This window comes from Thermobia domestica, chromosome 10 (genome assembly GCF_964235325.1).
Source record: "Thermobia domestica chromosome 10, izTheDome1.hap1.1, whole genome shotgun sequence".
NCBI classification, from domain to species: domain Eukaryota; kingdom Metazoa; phylum Arthropoda; class Insecta; order Zygentoma; family Lepismatidae; genus Thermobia; species Thermobia domestica.
In genome coordinates this window covers 174,356,389-174,372,207 of record NC_137463.1, presented here as the reverse complement: position 1 = coordinate 174,372,207, position 15,819 = coordinate 174,356,389, and the positions used below count along the sequence as shown (strand labels likewise).

The window sequence follows — 15,819 nt, the reverse complement described above, 5'->3', positions numbered from 1 at the left end:
CCTGAAAGTGTAGCTTCTTCGTGGTCGAAGTTATCCATCGGACCCACAGTAAATTCATTACTAACAAAGTGGCTTGGAAGTGAAATACCGTCAGAACAAGACTTGACAGTGTATTGGGCTAATTTGGCACGTGCATACATAACTTGGTTGTAGCTTGCAGATACACCAAGTTTATTGAAAGATGTTATCAAAGTTTTACTTTTATATTTTTCATATATAACGTGGGCTGTCATGAGATGTAAAGGTGTTTTTTTCTTGCCTCTGTACGTTATAGAAGAGAATCTGAAAAATTGACTTTATTCTACAAGAAAGAGAATTTTCTGTCAGCACGTCATCTTCAGCTTTATCAGTGGTCTCACTATAAACGACTCCATCGTCTTCAAGTAAATCCACGTCTTCCGTGTAAAGACAGTCGTCCTACTTGGAAAAGTTCTGATAAAAAATCAAGCAGTATTTGTGGAACAGGGGTAGTGATCCATGACTTCTTCAGATCCTGAGATCCACAGTTGTTTTGTCAAGGTCAAAGTCGAAGCTTTTAAGGGAGTTTCTTATTAATCTTTCGGCATCTCTTATAGCATTGTGGTTCCGGACTGTCTGTGTTAGTTTATCGGTAGTCAAATTTGATGAATAGGCAATAAGAGACTCATTGGTTTTAGTAGGTTTAGATAATTTAATCGTAGTTTCAAAAATTTTCAGTAAAAAATGCTTGACCTCTTTGTTGCTTATCACGATTCCTGTCCCTTTACCGTTTAAGTAATCTCATATTTCTGACAAAGTCACACCGCAGCCATCTTCCAGAAGCTGTTTGATTACATGTGAAAGTTCTTTCATCACTTCTTCTTTAGGCGACTTTCTTTCAGTGCTTTCGTTTTCCTGTGAACTTCTTCTGAATTTAGTAAGGTATGTTTGTAGGCATATTTATGATAGTATAATATAAATCTGCTCCAAAAACTGATGACTCATCTTTTAGATCACAAGTTCTCGTATATATATCGTCTTTAAAAAACATTGCTGCCTCGAGGAAAACAAGAGATCGGTTACTTTCATAAATCCTGTGCTTCTCCCTGACACCAGCGTGTTTATTGAGACCACACACTACGCATGTTACTTCGTATACTGGATTTTTTTGACATACGGTTCTGTACGGGATAGTGTGTCTGAACGTAGCTTTTTATAGATTGTTTAATTGGCGATTCTTCATTCTCACAGTCCTGAATCGTAGTGTCACTATCTCTTTGTAATTTAAATAACGATTTTTTCAGTGTGTAAGACTTGTAGCAGGTATTATTGCAATGGTACACAAATTCCACTTCAGAATCCATTGAACGAAGTCCCTGCAACACTTCATCTTGCCTGATTTCAGCAGCATTTTTTAATATTATTTCTACCAATTGCTGAAGTTGTGGTCTTGAGGTCTTTGTCTATCTTTTGGCAAATCACACATTTTGTAAGGTTAAAATCACTACTAGTTTCTTGTGTTAATTTCACTCCACGGAAAGAACTTTCCACACTTGATGCCATAACTATTTTACCAGAATAACTTCAAATCCTTTCCGAAAATTATTACATCAGAGATCTGCAAGAAAAAAGATAGTCTATTGTTACTAGACTGGACATGAATACATTCAAAATTATTCCTGAAGCGAAGGTAACATCACCATCTGAAATGCATATACAATTTTTTTAAGTGGAGATAGCAGGCAGTAAGGCACACTAAATCAGTACGTTTGTCTCCATCTTTTCTAGCAGCTGCCTGTAAAGAAAACCTGGAAAAATTCACATACGACAAAATTTCTATTTTAGAGGTAAAATTCGAGACATTTTACATTGAAACTCATTATTAGTTCACAAAGTGAAAACAAAGTTATCCACAGTTAGCAAAAGGTTCTCAAATAAAGCCACTTAATACCAAGAAATATTCTTGTACATCATGTACTTTTTGGAGCAGGAATATCACACAGAACATTATCAGTGCTGTTTATTCTAAGAATCGTGAATAATAATACAACGATGTGTTAATAATTTTCTACTTCTATTAGAATTGCAACGTGTGTAGTGAAGCAAACACAAAACTACGGAAGTTTACATTCTGAAAATTTTCGCGCATCTGACTACATTACATTTTTTTGTGGAGATAACTATTGGAAGATTTTTGTCAAAAATTGCGTCCTTGTATAGAGGATTGTTTTAAGCCTTGGCCGAAAAGTCGTTGTCACACAAGAGATCATCGTTTGGATATTATGGAAAGAAAATAAAAATAGACTTTTAAAAAATTAGCCAAAATTGGACTTTGCCCCCTCTTCCCCCTCTATTTGTACGGCTACGCCAAAAATCTATATCTAGGTTTATTTCGTGGACTATTTAGAAAGAAAACAACTCTCATTCATTGTTCTGCTACAATCACAATGGCAGCTACAATCATTTTAATAAATGTCGGTAACAACTCAAAAGGGACCCCGCCCCCTAGAATTACGCACCTGTGCAGTAGAAAAAACTGCCCATAAGTCAAAAAGTTTACCCTCGTGATTTACACTTATTTAGGCATGTACTAGCAGGATTTGAAGAGAACAGCCGTCAGACATGACTTTCCTACGGGTCTTATGGACAGGGACTGTATTAGAAGGAGTGGGATCGTCGGTCCAATGCCAAACCTGCGAATGTGGAAATTTTGCTATTTTCACCTAAGTGCAGTTTCATGTTATTTGAGGCACACAGATTCCAATACCAAAGTCCCATTTGTGAAATATGAGTACATTAGAAGTTATCGTCAATTCCTAAAACATGTACCTAAGCCTATATACTGATTTTTCGGAGTAAGTTGAATATTAAAATGGTTATAACTCAAAATCAAATTTAGCACATTCGCGGTTTTGGCGAATGTGCAAATTTTGTGATTTTCACTTAAGTGTAGTTTTATCTTATTTGGTGCACACAGATTCCAATACCAAAGTCTCCCATTTATGAAATATTAATACATTAGAAGTTATCGTCAATTCCTAAAACATGTACCTCAGTCTATATACTGTTTTTTCGGCGTAAGTTGAATATTAAAATTCTTATAGCTCAAAATCAAAATTAGCACATTCGCGGTTTTGGCATTGGATCGAAAATCAATTTATATAAGACTGAAAGTGACTATTTTTGTAACTTAATAACTCTTGAACTATCCGACCGATCTCAATCAAATTTTCAGGATACATGAGGTTCGGAACTGGAAACCTTTTTGTAATTTCACTTTAACGGTAGATCATAGGGAGAGGGAGGGGAGGGGGACGTATAAATAAAAAGTAATAAAACCTAATAACTTTTGAACTACTCAACCAATCTTGATCAAATTTTCAACATATATGAGGGTCGGGCCTCGGGTGTTTATAATTTCACTTTGACAAGCCAACGTAGAGGAGGGGAAGGGGAAGATATGTAAAAAAAAAAAAAAAAATACTGCCTTTGTGACCATCACTCTTGAACCACCCGACTGATTTCAATCAAATTTTGAACATACATGAGTTTAGGGGCAGGAATTACCTTAGGCAATTCACTTTGACGAGGCAACGTAGGGGAGGGGGAGAGAAATTTAAAAAATGATCAAAATGACCGATATTAGTGTTGAATCAATAGTTTTCGGGGTCGATGAGACGGTCGGAGTTAAGGTAGGTTTGTGTGTCCAAAAATAGGATTAAAACAACATGATTTTGCTTTACATTAAGTATTGTATTTCAAATGATATCGCTTGGATTTCTAGTAAATTTATTATATACATGAAATTAAAAAATATATATATTTCATTTCTTGCAGCAACCCTGAAGCATGTTGCCAAAACAGTTGCTCACGTAGACCTAAGTGATCACGTAATTAATGTTGTATTTACTATCTTCGATGAAAATTGTAAGTATCATATATATCATACTAACTATAATGACATTTGTAATAGGAGTGTTACAAAGGCTGGATAAAAGTAATGACAAAGTTGTTATAATTTGTACTTGGCTGTATGCACAAAAGAGTACCTGTTACATGCCTTTAATATTATCGCCTCCCACCTTTATCATCTTCTACCACACGTGTGGGAGGTGTCACACACCATCAGCGCATCAGTCTTTGTCAATTTCCCGCCATGACCGCCATATGGCACGGATGATGGCTTCTCTTCTGTGGGTGCATCCCGCGAAGTGTTCCCTTCATTTTGGTGAAAAGCCTGTCACGAAATTCCTGAAAACGTTGTTTTGCACTGCGCCCACATGTCACTTCAACCTTGATCCACGCACGTTGTTCATCTTTCCGAAACATATTGTTATGGCGTTTCCACTTTCCTCCTCTACTTTACAGCAGTGCTCCTTTTGGCTGAATAACACATAGTCGTTACCACTCACCACACTTCATCGCCTCATATTATCGTATATGCTACGGAACTCGTGTAGTGCGGAGACACAACCCTCCGATATTAGAGCAGTGTTGTCACTACTTTTTATCCAACCTATATTATTATTATTATTATTATTATTATTAGTAGTAGTAGTAGTAGTAGTAGTAGTAGTAGTAGTAGTAGTAGTAGTAGTAGTAGTAGTAGTAGTAGTAGTAGTAGTAGTAGTAGTAGTAGTAGTAGTAGTAGTAGTAGTAGTAGTAGTAGTAGTAGTAGTAGTAGTAGTAGTAGTAGTAGTAGTAGTAGTAGTAGTAGTAGTAGTAGTAGTAGTAGTAGTAGTAGTAGTAGTAGTAGTAGTAGTAGTAGTAGTAGTAGTAGTAGTAGTAGTAGTAGTAGTAGTAGTAGTAGTAGTAGTAGTAGTAGTAGTAGTAGTAGTAGTAGTAGTAGTAGTAGTAGTAGTAGTAGTAGTAGTAGTAGTAGTAGTAGTAGTAGTATAATAAAAGTGGGTGTTTTAAATTCAAATGTCTAACTATACAATGAAGTGAGTAATCAGCCTAAGTAAACCCTTCTTTCAAATGGCTTGGCGGCAGTATCGCTACTTACCTGTGATTCGGTTTTACCAAACCATTATTATTTGAAGGAGAGTACCGTAGTTTTTAAAATGGCGAGTCATAGACTAGGAAAGTTGTCAAAAAATGGTTGAACCGAGAACAAATTGCAATAAAATTTCTGTTAATGAGTTCTTATGGAAAAGTACCTGAGGAAAACGAAGGCGAAGAGTCTACCATTCTCCGAGGTGGGGTAAGGCCGCTATGAAGAATTTTCCAACATGGTCTCCATGCGTTAGTACTATTCGCAAAGTCGCACTTATGCACCTCCTGTGCCCCTCCTAATTAACATAGAGCAATGAGTAATACATCTTTGTAAAGCTTATGGAACGAAAATTCCAACAATGTAACATTCTTGCCCATTTTGCCCACTGACTAGAAGAAGAAGAAAATATTTTAAAAATTACAAAACAAAAAAATGATTTTTTCCGAAAATATTTCATCTCTGGCAATACTGTGTGTACAGCAGCGTAACAAGAAACTCGTTATTATATATCTTGTACATTTGTGTGTAAGATGAGCAACAGTCACTGAGATCTAGCCCAAGGAAGGTGTCCTAATATGAGATAACCTTTATGGGCTGTATCACCGATTTCAATGAAGGAAATACCAGTAGACACACCCTGCGACCATCCTAATCACCACAGTGTCATGACGTATACATCGTTGTAAAGCTTGTAGAACACAGATTTTAACTATATAGCATTAATCCCTATTTGACCCATCGAATAGAAGAAGAAGAAGAAGAAGAAAGTTGAAAAATTATAAAATAGTTATTTATTTATTACTGAAAAAATATAATTGCTGTATACGCATGCTGTATCACTGATTTTACTGGAGGAAGTGTACCATTGTATGAGAACACCATGCAATGTAATAGTTGTCCCTATTTGTTTCAACTGGAAAATTGACTAATAGAAGTAGAATATGGGTCTTAACAGCCTAACAAATTTAGGTAGAAAAAACACTGAAATTGTCATTTATAATTTAGTGTTAACATTTTTTTAAAAAAAATAATGAAAAATACCTTAGAGAAATGGTGTTGAAAAGTCTACTACTCTTGGAGAGTGCATAGATCTGCTGTGGTGAATTTTCCAACATTGGTGCCACGTTTCCTATTACCTGATATCGTTATATGTTGAGGATTGTTCAATATTTGGAACCTAAGTTTGTATATCAATTGAAAGGAAACTCTTAAACAAGTTTCTTCGAATATTTTTATTGCAATATTTTTTCATGATACACTACAATTCGATCAGCTAAATTCATACGTGAGTAAGTAAAAATCGAAGTAAGTCAGCCTGAAGATGTGCAGTATGTCATTGATGGTGGGTTCTTGCTTCATCGCCTACCTTGGAATCGAAAGAAACACTTGAAGAAGTAATTCATGATTATCAAAACCATGTTATCACAAAGTACGGGACGCCAACAGTTGTCTTCGATGCCTATGAAAATACGTTATTAAAACAAAGTCGGAAATTCATCGAAAGCGAACAAAAGAGCGAACAAAAGGGGTTTGAAAGACCGAAAGTACATTTTAGCCCTTCATTGAGCATTGGTGTCAAGAAAGCAATTTTACTTTCCAATAAACCAAAGAAACAAGCGTTTATGTCTTGTCTTTCGCAAAAGGTACAATCAACTGGCTGTGCCATCAAAGAAGCTTCTGGTGATGCTGACGACATGATCGTCATGGGAAGTGTTGCATTAGTGCGCAAGTATCCTACAGCCATTATAGTTGATAACACTGATCTTCTGGTCCTGTTAATACACCACTTCAGAACGAGTTCTATTATATTTTTCTCTCCTCGGAGCCAAAGCGAACTGTAAATATAAAGACTGTCTATGACATTAAGAACATTAATCAAGAACTTGGTGAAGCAGTTTGCTTTCACATTCTTTACGCGCGTTCTGTGTTAAAGTGTGATAAAACATCAAAGCTGTAACAAGAACTTGGTGAAGCAGTTTGCTTTCATATTCTTTACGCGCGTTCTGTGTTAAAGTGTGATAAAACATCAAAGCTGTACGGCCTAGGGGAATGTGACTCTATCAAAATGTTAAATAGGAATGAGATGTTTAAGAAAAATGCTTCTGGTTTCAAGACAGCTGGGAAATCGAAAGAAGTAGTTCACATTGCTGGTCACGAAACTATGGTCTACCTTTATGATGGAAATTCAGGAGATACACTAAACGAAATGCGGTTTTGAATGTTGATATCAAGGGCGACAAAATCAACAGCTCAGGTGAAACGGGAAGGACTACCTCCCTCAGTAAATGCATACAAATTTTATAGCAACGAGTGTATCAAGAAATGGGTAATGAAATGGATTTATGTAGCTGAGGATGGGAATTGCGTGACGAACATCTGACAATGGTGAAAATGGCTCAATCACCAGCACCCAATTATAAAGGTAACCAAGAAAGTTCTGTCGCTTTTTCACCCACCACCTTGGAATATCGATATATCACTAAGACGTACTTGGAAGACCAAACATAGTCCCCGTCGGCATAGACGACCTTCTGCCAACGTTCTGGAAGGCCATGGATTCCATTGCGATAGGACTTGCTAAGACGTGAAGCAAAGAAGGCATCAAGTGCATTTTGCATCTCTACTAGGGATTTGAACTGGCGTCCCCTACTAAGGTGATTGTTCAAGAAATGGAATAGCTGATAATCGAACGGTGCAATGTCCGGGGAGTACGGCGGATGCAATAGTGCCTCGCATCCAAGGCGTAGAATGGTGTCCTGGATCATTCCAGCCACGTGAGGCTTAGCGTTGTCTTGTAACAGAAGGACTCCTTTGCGATTCAGAAGTTCTGGATCCAGAGTTTTGAGTTTTTCTTGAACACGGCTCAGCGGCTGACAGTACACAGTTGCATTGATGCTCTGACCAGCTAGTAGCAGTTCCCGATGCACAATGTCGCGAGCAGTCCACCAAACACACAGGAGGACCTTCTTCTTATACAGTACTGGTTTTGGCTGTTTTGGAACCGGTTCATGGGATGATAGCCAATGATGACGGCGCCGTGGAGATTCGTAAGGACCTATTTCTCATCACATATCAACACCTCCTGTCCAGAAATGGCTCATTCCTCAGACGAGACAACAAAGAAACACAAGTGTCTGCTCGCGTTGTCTTCTGGCCCGGTGTCAAATCATGGGGACCGATCGATCCAACTTGTAGTGCTTTCCAAGTTGATGGAGGAGCTGCCGAATTGTTTCTCCACTCACACTGAATTGTAGTCCCAGTTCTTCATATGTCTGGCCACTGTTCGCCTCAATTGCTGCTTGAAGATCTTCATTTTCTACATGTATTCGTCTTACGGTATGTGGTGCATCTTCGAGTGTTTCGTCATCGTCCTTAAACTTGTTAAACCACTGTCCGCGTAGTCAAGACGCTATCACCAAAGGCCTGGCATATCTTCACCCCACTGCAGCGGCATTTGACTCCAGTTTGAACTCGTACAGCATACACGCCCTTCTGACGCTCTATGTTGGTCCTTTACGCAAGTTCACGGTGTAACTGAACTGCCACAACCAGGTAGTATGTTGGATATACCCTTACCAACAACTGATCTTCGCCTTATCTCCATTCGCATTCAACTCACGGTGTAAGAGCCAACTGAACGTAGACTTCCACAAAAAGCGACAGAACTTTCTTGGTTACCTTATATTTATTAAAATTTCTAATTGCGGATGCACATTATGTTATGCCGTATTATTATACCGTACAGTGCGTATGCAAAAGGCAAATGGTTGTACTCATTGTAGAGGTACAAGTTGTAATTCTGTGGAAGTTGACGTGGATGATGATTGAGATAAAAATGACATTATAAGCGTATATATATATATATATATATATATATATATATATATATATATATATATATATATATATATATATATATATATATATATATATATATCCTATAGCTGCTTATGATACATTCTCAAGTATGTTAATTAACTTTGAAAATTTACATTTATTAGTGTGAAACATTGCTTAGTTCATTCACAGTTCCATGTAGCAGAACTTAAGAGGCCTCATCACTGCGAAATTAAAATACCGCTAATTTTACAGTAATTATGTAATATCTTCAAATAGATAAAAGATAATCGAAAAGTGGAACAAGACCTCCCTAGAGAGTATTATTTTGCGTGAGATACCGTTATCACGACTCATTTATCTGCTTTCGATTTCCAGCCATTTTGAAAATCGGCATTTATTTTCGCGTTTCTAAATAACAGCAAACAAAAAGCTACCAGGTGACTCGTGATAACGGTACCTCATGCAAATAACATCGTCTAGGAAGGTCTTGATCCACTTTTCGATTATCTTTTATCTATTTGAAAATATCACATAATTACTGTAAAATTAGTGGTATTTTAATTTCGCAGTGATACAGACTCTTAACATAGTAGTATACACTTTATACTCGTACATGTAATTCTTATTTTCAACACAATATACATACGTTAAGTTGTGTATATAGGTGCACATAATGCATATAAGGATACTATATATTAATTTTAACGTAAGAAAGATCTAACATATAAAAACTATTGAACACTGTATTAGATATAAAACTCTAGTGTACCATGGAAAAATATTGTAATATAGATATCTGAAAAAATATTGTTTAAGAGTTTACTTTCCAATTAATACGAAAGAATAAGATTTCAAATATTAAACAATCCTCAACATATAATGATATTAAGTACTAGGAAACGTGCGCCAATATTGGAAAATTCATCACAGCAGGCGTATACGCTCTCGGAGGTGGTAGAATTTATAATGTGTTTCTCTAAGGTATTTTTCATTTAAAAAATGTTAACACAAAATTAAACATTATAATAAGATCTCGGTTCAGTGTTTTTTCTGCCTAAATTTGTTAGGCTGTTAAGGCCCATATTCTACTTCTGTTAGTCATTTTTCCAGTTGGAACAAATAGGGACAACTATTACATTGCATGGTGTTCTCGTACAATGGCATACTTCCTCCAGTAAAATCAGTGATACAGCATGCGTATACAGCAATTATAATTTTTCAATAATAAATAAATAACTATTTTGTAATTTTTCAACTTTCTTCTTCTTCTTCTACATCTTCTTCTTCTTCTTCTTCTATTCGGTGAGTCAAATAGGGATTAATGCTATATAGTTAAAATCTGTGTTCTACAAGCTTTACAACGATGTATACGTCATGACACTGTGGTGATTAGGATGGTCGCAGGGTCTACTGGTATTTCCTTCATTGAAATCGGTGATACAGCCCATAAAGGGTATCTCATATTAGGACACCTTCCTTGGGCTAGATCTCAGTGACTGTTGCTCATCTTACACACAAATGTACAAGATATGTAATAACGAGTTTCTTGTTACGCTGCTGTACACACAGTATTACCAGAGATGAAATATTTTCGGAAAAATATCTTTTTTTTTTTTTTTTTTTGTAATTTTTAAAATATTTTCTTCTTCTAGACAGTGGGCAAAATGGGCAAGAATGTTACATTGTTGGAATTTTCGTTCCATAAGCTTTACAAAGATGTATTACTCATTGTTCTATGTTAATGAGGAGGGACACAGGAAGTGTGTAAATGCGACTTTGCGAATAGTAGTAACGCATGGAGGCCATATTGGAAAATTCTCCATAGCGGCCTTACCCCACCTCGGAGAGTCGTGGTCTTTTCTCCATCGTTTTCCTCAGGTACTTTTCCATAAGAACCTGTTAACAGAAATTGCATTGCAATTTGTTCCCGGTTCAACAACTATTTGCCTAGACTATCAGCAAGAGAAGACATTCCGGTCATACTACAGATCACAAGACCATAATTAGTGGTCCCCCCCCCCTCGTGTGTGACACTACGATTTTGTCCTTTAGAATAAAAGATAAGGGTTGTAATTTACGTACCACCATTACCTATGTCACTTCAGAACCTCCGTGGCTGGATAATATTGCCACGGGTAAATGGTTGAGTTATTTACGGCTTCATAGTACCGTGCATTCACTGCGGATTATTAAGGATAATCGGTGAAAGGTTATAGAGAAAGTGGAAAATGTGCGTGATGTTTTTATTGATCTAGAAAAGATTTTTGACTCCGTGAACTGGGAATTGTTGTTGGGAGCTTGGAATGGAAAGATCGAAGACTCGTTAGAAACTCATACATGAACTAACAAGTAAGTGTTAGAATTGGGGGAGAAATGACAGAGTATATTGGAAGGAAAGTTTGACAGGGATGCTGTCTCTTGCTGACATTAGGTAATATCTACCTAGAAGGTATAGTGAAAAAAAAAACCTAAAGAATAAAGACGGTATTTCGGTAGGAAGTAGAATGATTAGGTGTATACGGTTTGCAGATAATATGGCACTTGTTGCGAATTCTGGGAAGAAAATCAATAAGATGTTAGATTGAAATTTGAAGGGCGGGACCTCCATCATAATGACAAAATAGCTAATACCTTTGCTCAGTACTTCGCCTGCTATTTGTGTCCTCTTCATCTGATCCAAGTGTGACTATATCAAACATCTTATCAAGTAATGGGAGTGAAATCCGAAAAAAAACACTACGTATTAATAAAATTTATATACACAAAATTGAAATGGCAATAAAAAACTTGAAATCCAGAACAGCTATATGACCTGATGGAATTCTCTCGTATATAATCAAAGGCTGTAGTGACATTTAAATACCCCCTATGGATTGCTTTCAACCTCTCCATTAAAACTTGCACTTAAGATAATGGAAATCCTCGGTAGTCTGCCCGAAGCCTAAATCTAATAATAACTGTGAAATCAATAATTTTAAACCCATATCAATTTTATACACTTTTCCGAAAGTACTTGAACAAATATTGTATAAACAGATTATTGATTATGTTAATCCAGCAAATTCAACCTATTTGCTTGGCTTTGTTACTTGTAAATCGACAACAACTAATCTAGCAATAGTCACCAATTTTATAGCTAATTCACTAGATGAAGGATGGCAAGATGACGTAATATATATTGACTTTGAGGAGGCCTTTGACAGAGTAAGTCATAAAATACTGTTAAACAAACTATATTTTTTTCAGCTCTCATCATCATCTAAGTGAACATAAGCACAATTGTCTTTAAAAAAAATTAAATCAGATAAGTATTCTGAATTATCAAGAGTTCCACAGGGCTCCAACCCTAGCCCTTTACTGTTTCTGTTATTTATCAACGATATTTCAGACAACATAGCCAATAGTGATAATTTACTGTTCGCTGATGATCTCAAAATATACGCTAAGATAAAATCCTTGCATGATTGTCTTGATTTACAACACGACTTAGAGAGTATTTCGAACTAGTGTTCAGCCAAATTTGGAGTAAACATAAACAAATGTAACGTATTATCGTTCAGCAGAAGCAAAAGCACCTTAAATACGTATGATTATAAGTTTAGTAATACTTCTATAAGCAGGCCTAATTCAGTTAAGGAACTAGGTGTTACATTTAAATCGAAATTAACATTGAATAATCATATCGAACATGTTACTCATAATGCTTTTAAATTATTAGGATTCATAATTAGAAGTGTGAAGCGCTTCAGCAACATTACAACACTCTTGAAAATGTATTACTCGTATGTACGCCGCAAGTTGGAATATGCTGTTGTAATTTGAAACCTCTCGCAACAAATTGAAAAAGCTCAATCAAAATTTCTTTGCTATGTGATATGTGAAGTAACTGGAATTTATTCCTCACTTGAAAACTATAGCAACTGATAGATAATTTTAATATTTACTCATTAAAACAAAGGCATAATATTACCGATCTGGTATTCCTGCAAAAAATAGTTCAAAATGAATTCGATTGCTCAAACTTTATATCAACAATAAACTTCCATGTTCCTTCAGTTAGAACTAGAACTAGTAATACAGGTCTCTTCTGTTGCAAAAAGGCTTTTGATGGTACCACATAATGCGTCGCGACTGTAAATTCGGAAAAAAATTGGTGAATTTTCCCTAGAAAATATTTAAAGATTTGGGCATCGCTGGCAGTGCTTTAGGATCAGATACCTACACGAAGTGCATCCCAGAAGTGCACGTGTACAATGCCTAGAATATACCTTTGCCCAGCTTCTTTGATATACGTTCAAAAAGTATGGAGATAGGAGGGATTTTCGACATTTTGATACTACACGTAAGTGTCACGATTCAAAGAGTCTCTTTGTTTAGTGGTCACTACTTAATGAAGATGAGTGAAATCTACCACAAAACAGAAAAGGTTATTCAACAAATCTGAAACACAAGGGCGTCACTTTTTCTTCGTTCCCTGACAAAATTGAAAAATGGATTTAGCAGGTTTTGCTTCTATACCCCTGATGTATAAGTATTGAAAAATATGCGTCGAATGACGTTCATTTTTCACTACTTTTATATATGTATGTACCGAAGCGGGAATAGAAAGTTAATTTCCTATTGAAAAATAGTGTAAACAACCAATGCACTAAAATTTACCCTGGGTGCGCGGTGGCTCAGTGGTAGAGCGTTCACCTCCGGTGCTTGGGGTCCCTGGTTCAATCCCAGCTCGCGCCGTGTGGACTTTGTGGTGGACAAACACCGTGCTCATGGGTTTTCTCGGGGTTCTCCCGTTTCCTCCCACTTTCTTCATTCCACCATTTCGTTGATTTCTCATAATCACCGACTCTTTTAGCCTAACCGGCATAAGTGTGGGACGTAAGACTCAAAGATTTCATTTCATTTTAAAATTTACCCTATAAATACTCTCACTAGAATGCTTCATCAGACAGGGCACGGAAGAAATGAAAAGTTGGGAGAAGAATGATTGCCATGTTAGAATGCAGGATCACGGTGTTACGTGGTGGCATTACCAGATTGAAAGTAGATTCAGATTATATTACACAACATTTCCAGTCTCTTGGGAGATATTTTATGCAATACTTATTGAATTTACTATCTGAGCTATTGACTTGTTCGGTTACTTGCACTAGATATTAAATTCTCAAGGATATATCAGTAAGTTATATGAAATTATAGATTATAACGATAATTTATAAATATCTCAATCTTTGTTTCAAAACAAATAACTATAATTTCGATAATAATCGTATACGTTTATTAAAAAGTATTGATAGTAATTACATGAATATAGACTTTAAATCGAAAAGAAGAGGAACTTTGTTTTTCATTACGCTTTATTAAAAATATATATTTTTTACACTGGTGATATATGTTTCTCTATTACTTTGCAGTGGATGGGCAACTCAGCAACAGAGAATTTGTTGCTGTAATGAAGAATCGTCTCCTTCGAGGTCTCGAAAAACCAAAGGATACAGGATTCGTTAAGCTGATTCAGTCCGTACTTAAATGCGCACGTGAAACAAAACCTGTACTCTTGGATATCTAATTCATCATCGAGAAAACTTCTGCTTTTCTCAGCTAGATAATGCTGCTTACCTAGAGTAAATGTTAATTAGTTAGAAATATAAGTCTTCCGTACATAGTTGCCTAGTAATATAACATCTAAGACAAAATGCTTGTTTTCTGTAAGTTCTCTAACTTAAGATAAAAATAATAGAAATTGTCCATCAGAAGATCAGTACGTTATAATGTAGAAGTTACATATTTGCATGGCCTATCTAATTATATGATGTAAATATTGCTGCAAACATACTGTTTCTCTGGCAGTCAGATCCTTACATATGTAGTTCATGTATTATGAAAATACAGAAATTATTTAATAGCATTTTCGTGATACAAAACAGTTTCAATTTCTTAATGAGTGACATGAATTTGTGAATATACAATGAATAACAAATAGATAATACAAAATGTTATTTGTATTACAATTATTATCATGTTATTTGTTTAGAATGTAAAGTTGCGTAAAGTCAAACGAAATTGAAAATTAAAGTACTTTTTTTTTTTTCTTTCTTAGTTCTTACGATATCATATGAGGTATTGATTACGATTTTTACGCATCTCTCTAAAAAAAACCAAAGATGCTTCCACATAAATGGAATGTTTTCTTTTTTATATTTTTACCATTATTTGTAATTTTTGTAATACTTTATGTTTGCTATAGAATTTAATCTAAACAAAATATTTAATTTCTTTCATTATAATACAGTCGTTGTTGCGCGAGTTATGAGATACGCTTTCTAACACGTCTACATAAAGATTAAAACATATGTAGAATTAGTTGTAAGCGCTACTGAGCACAGTATTAATAATTGGTAAACGAGGTTAAAAATGATTGAATGAATGATTTTGTGATTAAAGTGTTATTTTCATTTTCTTAGCTTTTATTCTTACTTTATTCAGTTCAAAATATTTGAGGAGAAATTTCATCTTTCAACTAAGTTACCAACATTTGGAACTGTGTTCATAATATTATTAAAACTGTGTTGAATATGATTGTGTTAATAAAATCCTACATTCAAAAAATGTTGCATTTTGTATTCCTAGGTCAAAATTGTGGTGAAGTTAAAATAGTGTGTTTCTCTCTCTCTCTCTCTCTCTCTCTCTCAAATCTAGGACTATGTGCAGCAAAAGAGAGCGTGATAACTATTTTTCTACTCGGCAACTATTACAAAAAGGAAAATTGATGTAAAAGGTATGCGTAATATCAAAGATGGTTCCTAATCCTCAGATTAGAAAGTACGAAATTCTTCAAGTACGTTCAGAGGCTGATTCGTTTTATACGAACACATGAAGTTACCACTACCACCCACCATCGAACAATGCATGATATCGCAGTTTTTACTGCATCAGACTTCGTAGCAGCTGTACCAGGGATATATTGCCCTACTCTTTTGCAGACTTTCCAGAGGCTATTTACCGTGCAAACCCGACGTGACCAA

General features: G+C 35.7%; 1 protein-coding gene across 4 annotated transcripts in view; it reads left to right on the top strand.

The window, feature by feature from the left end:
- MICU1 (Mitochondrial calcium uptake 1) overlaps positions 1–15,396 on the top strand; it is a 416,685-nt gene extending 401,289 nt beyond the window's left edge. For all 4 annotated transcript variants that reach the window (XM_081728782.1, XM_081728781.1, XM_081728780.1 and 1 more), the window contains exons 11-12: positions 3,796–3,885; positions 14,209–15,396. In XM_081728782.1, coding sequence (XP_081584908.1) covers positions 3,796–3,885; positions 14,209–14,363 — 245 coding nt within the window. In that variant the 3' untranslated portion in view covers positions 14,364–15,396. The remainder of the gene's footprint in view (positions 1–3,795; positions 3,886–14,208) is intronic.
- The last annotated feature ends 423 nt before the right edge of the window (positions 15,397–15,819 follow it).